This window comes from Carcharhinus amblyrhynchos, chromosome 17, assembly GCF_965287045.1.
Source record: "Carcharhinus amblyrhynchos chromosome 17, sCarAmb.v2.hapA, whole genome shotgun sequence".
Lineage (NCBI taxonomy): Eukaryota > Metazoa > Chordata > Chondrichthyes > Carcharhiniformes > Carcharhinidae > Carcharhinus > Carcharhinus amblyrhynchos.
In genome coordinates, this window is record NC_137340.1 from 25,914,307 (window position 1) to 25,927,949 (window position 13,643).

The 13,643-nt window shown below is 37.5% G+C and overlaps 1 protein-coding gene across 2 annotated transcripts in view; it reads right to left on the bottom strand.

Moving 5' to 3' along the window:
- The window catches only part of dock1 (dedicator of cytokinesis 1), a 589,776-nt gene that overhangs the window by 485,282 nt on the left and 90,851 nt on the right, over positions 1-13,643 (bottom strand). For both annotated transcript variants that reach the window (XM_080205635.1, XM_080205634.1), the window contains exons 5-7: positions 6,955-7,051; positions 5,693-5,841; positions 87-222 (exon numbers count right to left, since the gene is read on the bottom strand). In XM_080205635.1, the coding sequence (XP_080061761.1) occupies positions 87-222; positions 5,693-5,841; positions 6,955-7,051 (382 nt within the window). The remainder of the gene's footprint in view (positions 1-86; positions 223-5,692; positions 5,842-6,954; positions 7,052-13,643) is intronic.

Consider the following 13,643-nt stretch of genomic DNA (forward strand, 5'->3'; position numbering starts at 1 on the left):
AATGCATAAACATTGAAACCAGACAAAAATTCAGAACAGCATGAATTACAGCAGTTTAACTGCAATTGACTATTTATTTTAATCACCTTTTCTTCCTCGATTCTTTCTTCTATCCGTTTCAATGCCATCTCGTGAGCTCTAAACAAACTGATGGTGCTAGTTTGATCAGGATCTAAAATGTTGCCATCTTCATCTCTTACCACCAAATCGAGATCAAGGATTCTGGAAATTAATAAGAGTAAAATTGTAATAAATTAAATATATGACATATCTCTAAATGTTCCCTGATAACTCCAGGTAAAGCAAAGCCCATGGTGATCTAATTTCTATGTTGAATAATACGCTCCTGTATGAGTCTGCAAAATTTACTCACCATAAACACCTTTGACCAACACTGTTGTGTGAGCGTGTGCTCACAAGAACTTGGATTGTGGCAACGTCGTATGCATCTTCCCACTACATTTTTAAGATTTAAAGAAGCATGGCAGTAAAATGATCACTCCTTTCACTAGAACGGAGATTAACACTTGTTTTTTAAGAAATAGTGCACTTTTTGTCTGTCCACACTTCTCTGGTGCAAAACAAATCAACATAACCAACATAATGACAATAGGTTAATTAGACATTTTAAAATATCAATTGTAACATTTGGGTACTGAATGCTGTCCACATGGGACACGTTCTTGTTTTAGCACCATTTTAAACCTGATGTTCTGATGTTTTTACATATGTGATATTTCTTATTGCTTTTTCCCAGGATCAGATTCTGTTGAAGTCTTTGCTGAAAGAATAACTATAAATTGTTAGCATTTGCTACCATTGTACAACTTACAAAGGTATCTTAAGGGACTTATGTTTGTATGGGTTGCCATTGGAAGGTACAATATTAGGTAGGTTTAATTTAATGTTTATATGCCTTTCTACTTGGGTTGTGTTTAGATTTCACGTTGAACAAAGTATGTTTGTGTGGGGGTCAGTTCTGGCTCAGATTCTATTGTGGTAGAGGGCTACGGTGTGAAGAATAAATATCATTGCTTAGCTATTAGGGGCCTTGAAGGGTAAATCAAACAACATTCTTTGCTGTTTAGTTTTTAGCTGAAAGCTGGCAGCAGTTGGAGGCTGGTATTGAGCTAGAAGGTAATTCTCGGGTCTGCTTGAAGCTGGAAAAACTGTAGGATGGAGTAATAAGCAAGAAAGCCTGCTCTAGAGGGATGAAAGGACAGTCAAGAGACCCAGGGAACTGTGACAAAAAGATTTCAGAAAACTGAAGTTAAATCAATAGAAACTAAGGTATTATTCAGAAGAATTCAAGGAAGAGGAAACCAGGTTAAAGAGACAATTGCATATAACTAGAGTTAAAGTAGGGAGTTGACCTTCAGAGGTAATTAAAACATTTGATGTTTAATAAGAACCTTGAAAGCAATTGTGGCCCTTCGAAATAGTGAAAGCCATTTGAGGCAGAGAAAGCCAAAAGGGGTTGGTCTGAAATCATGGCACAGCCTTGCTGCTAAAAGTGGAGTTGAAAGCTCTGGTCGAAAGTTTCTTTTGGAATGCAGATGGCTAAGAGAATGAATTGCTATATGAGAAAGTTTTAAAACATATTTTGGGAATAGGGTTTGGAAATTCTCATATGACAATAATTTGGGGAGACAAATTCAAAAATCCTAATTGTGTGCACTAATGAGGATACTGTAGATTGAAATGGATTTTATCATCCATGTCAATCTTAAAATCTGTCTGTATTGGTTAAGCTAAAGAAGTATTATATTATAATCCATTTTTTAGTTTTTTTTTATTGTTGAAACTAGTTAGTAGTCTTGTGACTTTGTTCCCCCATGTTTGATAAAAAAAGTTATAATCTTTAGAGCCAGGGTTCCATTCAGGGATCTTCCGATCCTGTTACAAGGTCATAACAAAATCCTGTATTTAAAGAAGTGCTGATACTACAAAGATGCTATTTTGACTGCAAATATTTTATTGATCTCTACTTTGATGCACATGAAAACATGTGGGGGTCGCAGAGCACTGGTGCGATTTTTTAGGCTCAATTCAGATTACTGCATTAAATTAAACTGAGATGAGTGTGCATCGGACACCTGGGGCAGATTTAGTTTTCAGCACCACTAAATTTAAAAAAAAATCCTTTTTATTCCCATTTATCGCACTCAATTAATCTTTGAAGTATGTGCATGTTTCACAGAGGCAGTCATTCACTGCAGTTTATATTACGCGCAATCTTTTCATACATGCACATCTTTATTTTTCCAAAATCAGAAGTTTTGCTTTTGTTAAAGTCTTCCATGAAAGAATATTTAGAGATGCTGTAATTTAAAAAGTACTGTGGAAATAAATGTTTTTGCTGATCTATGCTACAGTGCATGCAGAGCAAGGACAAGAATATAAGGGCATAGGTTTAAAAAGAGGCCTGTGGCGCAACTTTTTCCATGCCGAGGGTGGTGCACATATGGAATGAGCTAGCAGACGAGATGGTAGAGGTGGGTATAATTACAACATTTAAAAGACATTTGACAGGTACATGAATAGGAACGGTTTAGAGAAATATAGGCCAAACAAAGACAAATAGGAAGAATTCAGTTTAGGAAACCTAGTCAGCATGGAGGAGTTGGGCCAAAGAGCCTGTCTCTGTGCTAACACATCTCTATGAATCTACATGACAAACATGTAGTTGCGAATAGCTGATGGTGGAGGCAGCAAAAACAGCACACGGTAGATACTTAATTTATTATAATAGTTTCGGTCTGCCCACATTTCTGATTCATCAGTGCTTGATTCTGTAGGTAGAGCTTGGAGCATGCAAAGACACATAGGGCACACCGAGGTCTAGACTGTGCATCACACAGTGACTGCCAATAGTAGGTAGCAGGAGAGTGAGGAGGGTTGTTGAAGGAAATCAATAGAGAGGTAAGAGGAGCCAACAAAGGTTATTAGGGATAGGCAAAAATGTGGGGTTGAGATTACAATTCTATCAGCCATTATCTTAATGAGCAGCAAAGCAGACTCAAAAAGGTCAAGTGGCCTATTTCTGCTCCCAACTTGCTTATTTGTATAATCAAAAAGCAGAATATTGCAGGTATTGGAAATCTGAAATAAAAAGCAGAAACTGCTTGTTATAGCAGCATTAGTGCAGAGAAACAAAATTGTTTCAGACCTGTGACTTTTCATCAGGAATGGGCAAAGTTATAGAAGTGGTAGGTTCTCAGCAAAAGATAGGTGAGAGAAGGACAAAAAGGAAGATCTACGATCAGGTGGAAGTCGAGAGAGATTGAATGAAAGAAGAAAGAATATTCCAAGGACAACGATAATGATGATAGGGCAACAAAAGAAACAAATGGTGTGCTTCAAGCAAGTGTGTTGCTGACTGAAAGAACAAACAAAGAAAAGGAAAGAAAATAGAACAGAGGTTAATATCTGAAATAATTGACTTAATATTGAACAGTGAGGGATGCGATCTTACTCGTCATTCACACCACATTCCCACTGCAATGAGGTCAGAGATTTTGGCAGCCAGCCAAATCTCCACTCACTGCGATAGGATGGGAAAATCCACTGGTATGAACAGTGGTACGATTCCAGCTAAGATCTGTTCCTCGAGATTATTTGATCTCCACTGAAGCAGTGCGGTTGTTAGCCTAGCTGGAGGCATCTGGATGGGGGTGGAGGAGACAGCACGGGAGTGATGATTGGTGGTGATAACAGTGAGAATTGATGAGAGGGAGAAAAATGGGAATGATGATATACCTGATCAATTGTGATAATGAGCAGTTTTTGCCTGTCTGTATTGTGCTGATTAATCAGTAGGTTGATCTAGGAGGAGGAGCTTAATTTACACACAGAACAGGAGTGCATGATGCAGATGTGGCTGCCAACATTTTACGGCAACAGCTTGGGGGAATGGTTGGTGAAATTAAAGAATAGAAGATAAATGAAGCCCAACAACATTGCTGACCTGCCTGGAAGAATGGCAATGATGGAGGGGAGTTGTTGGGAGCAATGGCTATGGGATGAGCAAAATACATGGGAGATATTAGTATTTGCTGAATCGCGGATAGAGATAGCATATGAAGGGGGATGGAGTTGATATAGAAGAGATAAAGGAATGTGATGGGTATTGCAAAAGAGGGATGACATGTAATGGGATTTAAAATAAGTACCACTACAATCAAGATACTAATGTGAAATCAAAACTTTGAGTTGTCACGACCATCAACTGGCTGCAGTATATTAAAAAAAATGAATATTTATGAACAGTTATGAATACTTTCTATTCAGGATAAATGAAAATAGCAGTATCCTTATGTTCAATTGGTGATTTGTACCATAAATAGTATGGGAAAAAATTCACCCTATTCACTTTGCTATAGGAAAATGCCAGATTACGTTGGTAATTTTATCTTTCCTGTGACTTAATTGGCCTTACTTAAAGCAGAGTAAATATTATTCCCCACACTTTGATAAAGGCAATATTAGGAACTCATTAATTTCAACATCATTTAAGCAATGTGAAGATCTTCTTCATTTCTGGGGTTAATCAATAATTCCCTGGTTACCCACCTGTTGCCAATTATAAGACCATTGCTAACAATTTTCAAATCATTTCTGTGTGCACAGTCACAAATCTTCACATGCAAATTTATGCCACAAAGCAGCCTATTATGCAGTTTCACAACGGAAGCAGCTATTGTCATGAAATTATTCATCCCTGCTCTTTCCATATTTCTGAAGGTCATCATACTATTGGGACATGAGCATTTTAAAAATAGTTTTAAAAATGAATAGAAATTTGCATATGCATTTTAGAAGAAAAGATCATTTGAGCTGACCGAGGATACGAAGATAACAGCCTTTCCTTATGCGTGGATATCGAGAACTTGGTTTCGATGCATTTTATGGCTTTGCAATGAATGTTACAAATTTATATACAGTTTGAAGATGAAATACATATATTATGTCTCACTTAATCATAGTATTAACAACATCTAATGCCAGTGATCATTAGTAATACCTTCATTCAAGATTTTATATCTGACCACTCAAAACTATAAAACCAAATGTTCATCGATGATTAGGTCAGATTTTTCAAAATTATGGATAATGGTTATTTGACTGTCGAGATAAGCACTCAAGATATTCCCAAAATTAAACCAAGAGAACGATAGGCCGTAAAACAAAAGGAATTACTCCTCTAAGACAAAAACAAATGTTGAAGGAGATTTTGGTGACACAGAAGAGGAGGTTGAAGAGGTGGCAGAGGATAGACGCAAGTACAAAAGCACCCATCTTAAGCACAATGAATTCATAGCCACTCCTCAGTTACTTTTGACAGTTGATTCTTAATTATTGAATTAATCTCATTTGTTCTCAATCACAGAATTAATGCTCGGACTTTGGTCAAATAAGATTACTATTATTTTGGTCATTCTATCAATTCTTAAACTACCACAAAATGTTTGAAGATTTACTAAGACCACAGATGAGCATAAATGCACATCAACTGTCCCATGCAAAAAGTGATGGTCAGCAGAATAAACATTCCATTTAAAATAGACAAGCTACTAGTGTTTAAATTGCATAATTATTGATCAGCAATACCAAAACTTCACTGACTAAAATAGTGTGAAGATGTGAAGAACAATACATGTTAGTTTATATGGATGTGTTATATTATGCAGACCTGTTGCCATAATCTATTTTGGCTGTGACTTTCTGTTTCAGTTCCTTCAGTTCATCTTGTGGGAGTGTTCCAGAAAGTATCTGAGACCGCCATTCAATAAGATCATACATCATGTGCCTAACACGGCTGAACATCTCTCTGCTGTCATTCTAAAGTAAAAGAGATTTGAGTAGAAAATTAAATGCATTGTATAGGAAACAAGTAGAGCTTTACAAAACCATTTGCAACATCATTTAACACAACTGTTTAACAAGTTAATCTTGCAACTAGAATTTAAGGAACCAGGGAGATGGCTAAAAAGCAGAATTTTAAAAAGGCAAGCAACCTCTGGATCACTTCCGGTGTCATATACCAGAGAGAGCAGAAACAGCAGATTAATGTATTTCATCCAATTCAGCTGGTCAATGGTAACCCACAGGATGCTGATAGTGGAGGATTCAGTGATGGTGAATGTTAAAGTTGAATTCTCTCTTGTTTGAGATAGTATTATCCTATACATTAATGGCACGATTGTTATTGGGCAGTTATCAGCCCAAGCCTGAATGTTGCTGCACAATAGACATGGACTGCTTTAGTATCTGAGCTGCGTAGAACACTACTATTGTGTCATGATTGACTGCCAATAATCATAACCATATTCTAGTTATATGCTAGTTATGCCTCCAATCAGTGGAGAAATCACCCTCCACACAATCAGTCAAATGTTGCCTTGACGTCAAGGGCAGACACTTTCACACCACATCTTGAATTCAGCTCTTTTCCCTATGTTTGAGCCAGGACGTAGTGAGCACTGTCAACAACAACTCCCATCACTTTGCTGATGACCAAGAGTAGCCTGACGGGGTAATAATTGATCGGATTGTATTTTTCATACCAAGATTAAGAACAATTTCATTTTAAAAAACAATCGATTATTTTAATATCCTCCCTCAAGTGTTCAAAAATTAATTTTAATATCCTCGCTCAAGAGGTCAAATTCTGGTATAAAAAATGTACCGGAAAAACAAAGTAAAATAATTCAAGAAAAGTATTCAACCTGTCATCCAGTATGATTGAAATCTAGCAGCACTACTTAAATGTCACATACCAAGAAAGTAATCTTCATTACTGCGCTTCATATAATGACAGTATCACTTCAGAAAACCAATGTAAAAGATAATAACCAGCTTAAACCATAAAAGTGTGTGTGTGTGTGTGTGTGTGTGTGTGTGGGGGGGGGGGGCAGGGCAGGGGGGGTGGAAATAAAAAAAAATTTCACTCACAACATATAACTGTCGCCAGATACTTGACCATTCTCGAAGGGTTGTAGTGACTTCCTGAACCAATGGAAGCTCATTTGGTATAACCGTTTCATGTTGCCTTGAATGAAATAAAAAAGTGGTATAATTATATTCTCATTGCCAACTAATTTTTCCCATTTTGATGTTTTCTTTCAAAAATATTTCTGCTTCAGCAACAAGACCAGATTTCATAGAAAATGCCACATCTGCATCTTATTAACAATTGTGTTTTTGTATTCGCTTTCCACAAACTGCAGTACCTGATATCATCACTTCAATCACTTTTTTTTCATCATTTACCGCTGAAGTTGTTAATATCAAAATGTAATTCAATTTCTTTGTGTGACCTGATGCCTGAAGCCTTTGAAAGGGCCAGGTTTGTTTTCTTAAAAAGACACTAAGTCCACTATATCCTAAAATAAGGCTTTAAATAAAAATAAATTTCAAATTGAAAGCAAATTTCAATACAGCTAACACCCTCATTCAAGTTTCTACAGGAAGGCTTCAACCTGATTCAAAAGCCTGAGTTTAAAATAGATTTTTACATTATAATTGTTCAGTTATGATAATCACATTCAGAGCACGATTTGCACATATTCTTAACAAGCAATCTGTACACTAATGGGAACTAAAGGGTAAAAGGATGGAGATTTAAAAAGAGCAACTGAGATCCAAAACAGGGATTTATAAAAGAGGGAATTAAGCAGTCAGAGCAATCATTTAAAGACAGCATGGGCTCAGAGTCAAAGGGAAGCGGGGTCAGGCTATGTGGGAAGCAAAGTAACATCACAGGAAGGCGAAATGTGTGGTGAGTTTGATGGTCAGGTCTTAAATTCTTCTAAATTAATCAAATATGAAGTAAGGCTAGGTTGATTGATTAACAAAATAATTAGTAAAAATACTAAAAAACTGAAACCAATTTTATAACAATTACAATCAGTGCTCAATTAATCAAATCTCAAAAATAAAGTTAAGATTAAAAAGCAAAGGGTAATAATACCAATGTCAACACAAGAAACAGTTGATGAGTGAGTAGCTGCTCAGTCCTTATTTATTTGAGTAAGAAGTTTATCAGTCTGATTAATAGACAAACAATAATATAGCTGGAATGCAGCTATAGTGAAGTCCATAGAACCACAGCTGGTTCAGGTAAACAGGAGGTAAGGAGGAAGAATTGGGAATGAATGTTGATAGGGAATTTGACAATTAGGGGAACAGGCTAGTGCTTGGAGCTCTACAGCCACAGATGTGAATGCAAGATGGTATGTGTCTCCTCGTTGCCGGATCAAGGACAGAACATGCTCAGAAGAAGGATGAACCACTATCAGTCGTGGTTTAAATCAGCAACAAAGACATGAGTAGAAAGAGGTATGAAATCCTGCAGAAATTGGAGAGAAGGGAAGAAAACTAGCAATCAGATCTCAAAAGATAATAATGTCTGAATTGCTCTCAGTTGACATCCTAGTGGATATAGGAGGATACAGCATGTGAATGCATGGTTCAGGAAACACTACAAGAGGGAGAATTTTTGGTTCCTGATACATTGGTTCTGGAGAAGATGAGGCCTGTACAGGGAATATAGGTTGTACCCAAACAGAGCTGGAACCTATATCCTTACGGAGCCATTTGCTAGTTCCATTAGGGAGTGTAAGAACTTGAAAACATGAGCAAGGTAAAACAAGGTGCACAGATAACTGGGAGAAATGAATTGCACTGGAGTAGGAAATAAGGTGGAAATTAGTGGACTCCACATTTACTGTGCATGTGTATGAATGCATCGAATATAGTGAGTAAGTTGGTGAGCTGCAGGTACAGGTACATACGAGAATACGATGTGTTAATAATGAAGACCTACCTGAAAAAAAAATTATATATAAAATATTCCTGCATACGAGGTATTCAGGGAAGAAAACAAAGGAGGTGAGCAATAGTACTGATTAAGGAGAACATGATTGTGAAGAGAAAAAGTGTTACAGAGATGAAGGACACACTCTATTCGGTTAGAGCTAAGAAACAATAGAGGAGCCATTCCACGACTGAATGTATTCTATTGGGAAAGATAGAGACGAACAAAAATGCAACAAAATTTCAGAAAGGTGCAAGATCTATGGGGTAGTTACAAACAGGGGACTTTAATTATCCTAAGAAAGACTGGAATTGTAATAGCATAAAAGCAAAGAAAAGAAAAATATCTGACTCTAAGGACTGAGGTGGCTCAAGTCAATCAAGTGTTAGTAGAGGAACATTTAGATGACAGTGATCCTAGTATAAGATTTAAGTTGGTTATGGAAAAGGACAAGGAGCAAGTAAAAAAAAGTAAGTGCAGGGAGGGTAAATTCAATGCAGTGAGAATGGAACTAACCCAGGCAAACAACGGAGATACATTCTTGGGAGGGTGAAAAGTAGGACAAACAAACCCTAGATGACAAAAGTGATGAGGGTGATATAAAACAGAAAAATAGATGCATATGATAGGTAGCACATAAATAACTGAACTGAAAACCAGGCTGAATATAGAAAGCTCTGTGGAGATGTAAAAATTAGAGAAACAGAAAAAAAAAAGTAGAGAATAGTAGCCAACAAAAAAAATTCCAAAAGTCAAAGCACACAAGAAGGAGAAGGACAGCGAAGTGAAGAGTGATCAGGGATCAAAAAAGCAGATTTTATTCAGAGAGATCTAGGGCATTTCTGAGATACTAAACTGATATTTTGCATCTGTTTTCACTAAGGAAGATGGTGCCCAAGTCAAAACATGAGAGAAAGTGACTGAGACACTGGATGGGCTAAACATTAATCAAATAGTAGTATCGGATAGGTTGTGTGCGCAAAAAGTTGATAAGTCCCCAGGGCCGGATGAGACAATATATGGGTGAAAATTGCATTGACACTGGTAATTCTCTTTCAAACCTCCCAGAAATTATGTCAGGGAACTGGAGAATTGCAAACATTACCCCTTTGTAAAATGGAGTACAAGGATAGCCCAGCAACTCTAGGACAGACTTTAACCTCAGCTGTAGGAAAACTATTGGAAACAGTAACTTGAAACAAAATTAATAGTTGCTCAAGCAAGCATATTTAAACATAATTAAGAAGTGAGTATGGATTAGTTAATCATAAATCACTTTCAACTTGCTTGTGTATTGAAGTAAGAGGGCTGTGCTATTGATATGGTGCAGATGGACTTTCAAAGGCATTTGATAAAGTGCCACATAACCGACCTATCAGCAAAATTGGAAGTCTATAGAATAAAAAGGACGGCCACAGAATGAATAAGGAGCCTAATGAATGACAGGAAACAGTAAGGATTAACAGTTGTTTTTCAGACTGAAGGAAAATATATAGTAGTGTCAATGTCAGGATCTCTGCTTTCCTTGATCTTTTAACACTGACCTAGACTTTGGTGTGTAATGCATGATTCAAAATTTGCTGATGACGTAAGGTTGAAGTATTGTGAACTTTGAGGGGAACAGTGATATGGACGGCACAGTGGCACTGCTGCCTCACTTCCAGGGAACTAAGTTCAATTCCAGGCTTGAGTCATTGTCTGTGGAGTTTGCATGTTCTCCGTGTGTCTGCATGGGTTTCCTCTGGGTTCCCTGGTCTCCTCCCACTATTCAAAAAACACGCTGGTTAGGTGCATTGGCCATGTTAAATTCTCCCGCAGAGTACGCGAGCAGGCACCGGAGTGTGGTGACTAGGGAATTTTCACAGTAACTTTATTGCAGTGTTAATGTAAGCCTACTTGTGACACTAATAAATAAACTTTAAACATATTTCAAGAAGGCTCTTACAGCTGGTGGATGAGCTGGTGGATGGAATGGATGGACAAGTGCCAGATGAAATTTAATAATTTTGGTAGGTAGAATGAGCAGGTGCAACACAAAATAAGAGTTACAATTCTAATAGCATGCTGGATAACGGAGGCTTGGGGATATATGAAAACGTAATTATTAAAACCCAGGATTCCACATGTTTTATGATTAGCAACACTGGGTTCAAAAGTGAGGAAGCTATAATGAACCAGATTAATACTAGATTTGAGATCAGAGTCCAATTCAGGGCACCACACTTTAGGAAGGATGTGAAAACATGAGAACGAGCACAGAAAAGATTCCCAATCATGGTTCCAGGGATAAGAAACTTCAACTATGTGGATAAATTGAAGAAGTGCTGTTCTCCATGCAGAAGGGAAGATTTGATAGAGACATTCAAAATTGTGACGGGGTCGGAATAGAGTAGATAGAAAGAAAATGTTTCTGTTGTCAGAAGAATTGAGAACAGAGGACAGAAATCAAAGATGATCAGCAAAAGAAGCAGTGACATAAGGGAAAAAAACTTTAAATATAGGTGTTAGGATCTGGAATTATCTGCCTGAGTGTTGTGCAAGAAGATTCAATGAAGGCTTTCAAAAGAGAGTTGAATAATTACTTGCAGTGAAAAGATTTGCAAGACAACAGAGAAAAGGTCAGGAGAGCACGGCTAGGTTTCAGAGAGCTGGCACAGTTTTGATAGGCCTAATAATGACCTTCTGTGCTGTAACTATTCTATTATTCTTTGATATCTCATTATCCTCTGAATAAACAAAGGTATCTGTTTTTTGGAGACTTCACATCAAGGAAATATAAAAATATATCAATAATTATGCTTTTCTGTTTTGAATGCCTCACAAACGACAGGAAGTATGCTTGAATAGCTACAGCTGTTTCTGTAATTGCTTTGTTGCAAAGGTAACAAACCTTATTGAAAGAACAGATTAAAGCCAGAAATTTTGCACTCCAGTTTCAGCATCGTCACAAACAATACTCTGCATAATACCGCTGTTTCTATTAAACTTCCTACTCGTTGTGAGCAATGTCATTGCTAATTTCAAAAACACAACTACAGCAAGAATTTGAGGAAGGTACTTTTCTCAGGTGGGGAAAGAAAAAAAAGATGAAGAATTCAACTTTGCTTACCATAGTCTCAAATGAACCATTTCAGAGATAAACTAAAATAACCCAAAAGGAGAATGCAGGTAAAGGTGAGTTTTTGGTAATAGGTACATTTTACTAAACTACTTTTAGTTTGAAAACAGTGCTGCAAACAAAACAGTGGAGTGCTATATTTTTGGGGCAAAATAGGGAAAAAGGAACTGATTTCCATTGTAGTCAAGCATAAATAATGAGATAATTGTTGGCTGTGATATGAAATTAGAGACAAAGATTAAACTACAATCTTCTGTTAATTCATAAGTAATTTAAATAAAATATCACAGAAACAATGTTTGGTCAAAATTATTTCAAATTGAAAATAATTAAGTCTGTGGACTTTGCCTGAGGCTGAGAAAACCGTCACTGCAGAACTTAAATCCAGCTTCCCTTACATATTGTATACTAAGCAATGATACTATTCACAGCTAAAACATTAAAGATTGAACTTTGCTATTAATATCAGAATGCAATTCTCCAGGAATTACCCAATCTTTCCTCGTACGACACTCCTGCCATCCCAGGAATCAGTCTGGTGAAATTTCACTACATTTCCTCCATGGCAAATATACCCTTTCTTGGATAAGGGCAACAAATCTGTACACAATGCTGTGGGTGTGGTTTCACTAAGGTCCACAGATTCACCACTCTGGCTGAAGAAAATCCTCTTCATCTCCGTTTTAAAGGATCATCCCTTCCTACTAGTGGAAACATCCTCTCCATGTCCACGCTGTCCAGGCCTTGCAGGATCCTGTGAGTTTCGATAAGATCGCCCCTCATCCTTCTAAACTCCAACAAGTACAGACCCAGAGTCCTCAACCATTCCTCATACGATAAACTCTTCAATTCCAGGGATCATTCTTGTGCAACCTCCTCTGGACCCTTTCCAAGGCCAACACATCCTTCTTTAGATATAGGGCCCAAAACTGCTCACAATACTCCAAACTTGCAAATGCAAGTTCTTAATTGTATCTTAGAACTCTTCCACTAATATAAATTACTGTTTTTCGAAAGGCATACTTCCTTTTAGCAAAGTCATTCAATTGTTTTCAAATGAGAAGTAACTAATTGTTTTGTTCTTAGTTCAGTTTCGCTTGGAGACTGCCAATTATTATTTATGACTTTATACTGTATATGGGCGGCATGGTAGCACAGTGGTTAGCACTGCTGCTTCACAGCTCCAGGGACCTAGGTTCGATTCCTGGCTTGGGTCACTGTCTGTTTGGAGTTTGCACATTCTCCCCGTATCTGCCTGGCTTTCCTCCGGGTGCTCTGGTTTCCTCCCACAGTCCAAAGATGTGCGGGTCGGGTTGATTTGCCATGCTAAATTGCCCCTTAGAGTCCTGGGATGTGTCGATTAGAGGGATTAGTGGGTAAAATATGTAGGGATATGGGGGTAGGGCCTGGGTGGGATTGTGATTGGTGCAGACTCAATTGGCCTAACGGCCTCTTTCTGTACTGTAGGGTTTCTATGATTAGTTCACTGCTACTGGCTGTTTAATCGCCTTGAAGAATACCTCAAGTCAATCCCAAAAGGGTCCAGAGAAGGTGTTTGGAAACATCAGCAAATAAATTTAGAAATGTGACCCTTAATACAAAAAAAGAGATAGTGATACTGTTGGAGAATACCACTGTCCGCTACCCTCCAGTTTGAAAAATAACCATTTACCATAACTCACTTAAGCTGACTCTTATACTATGAGC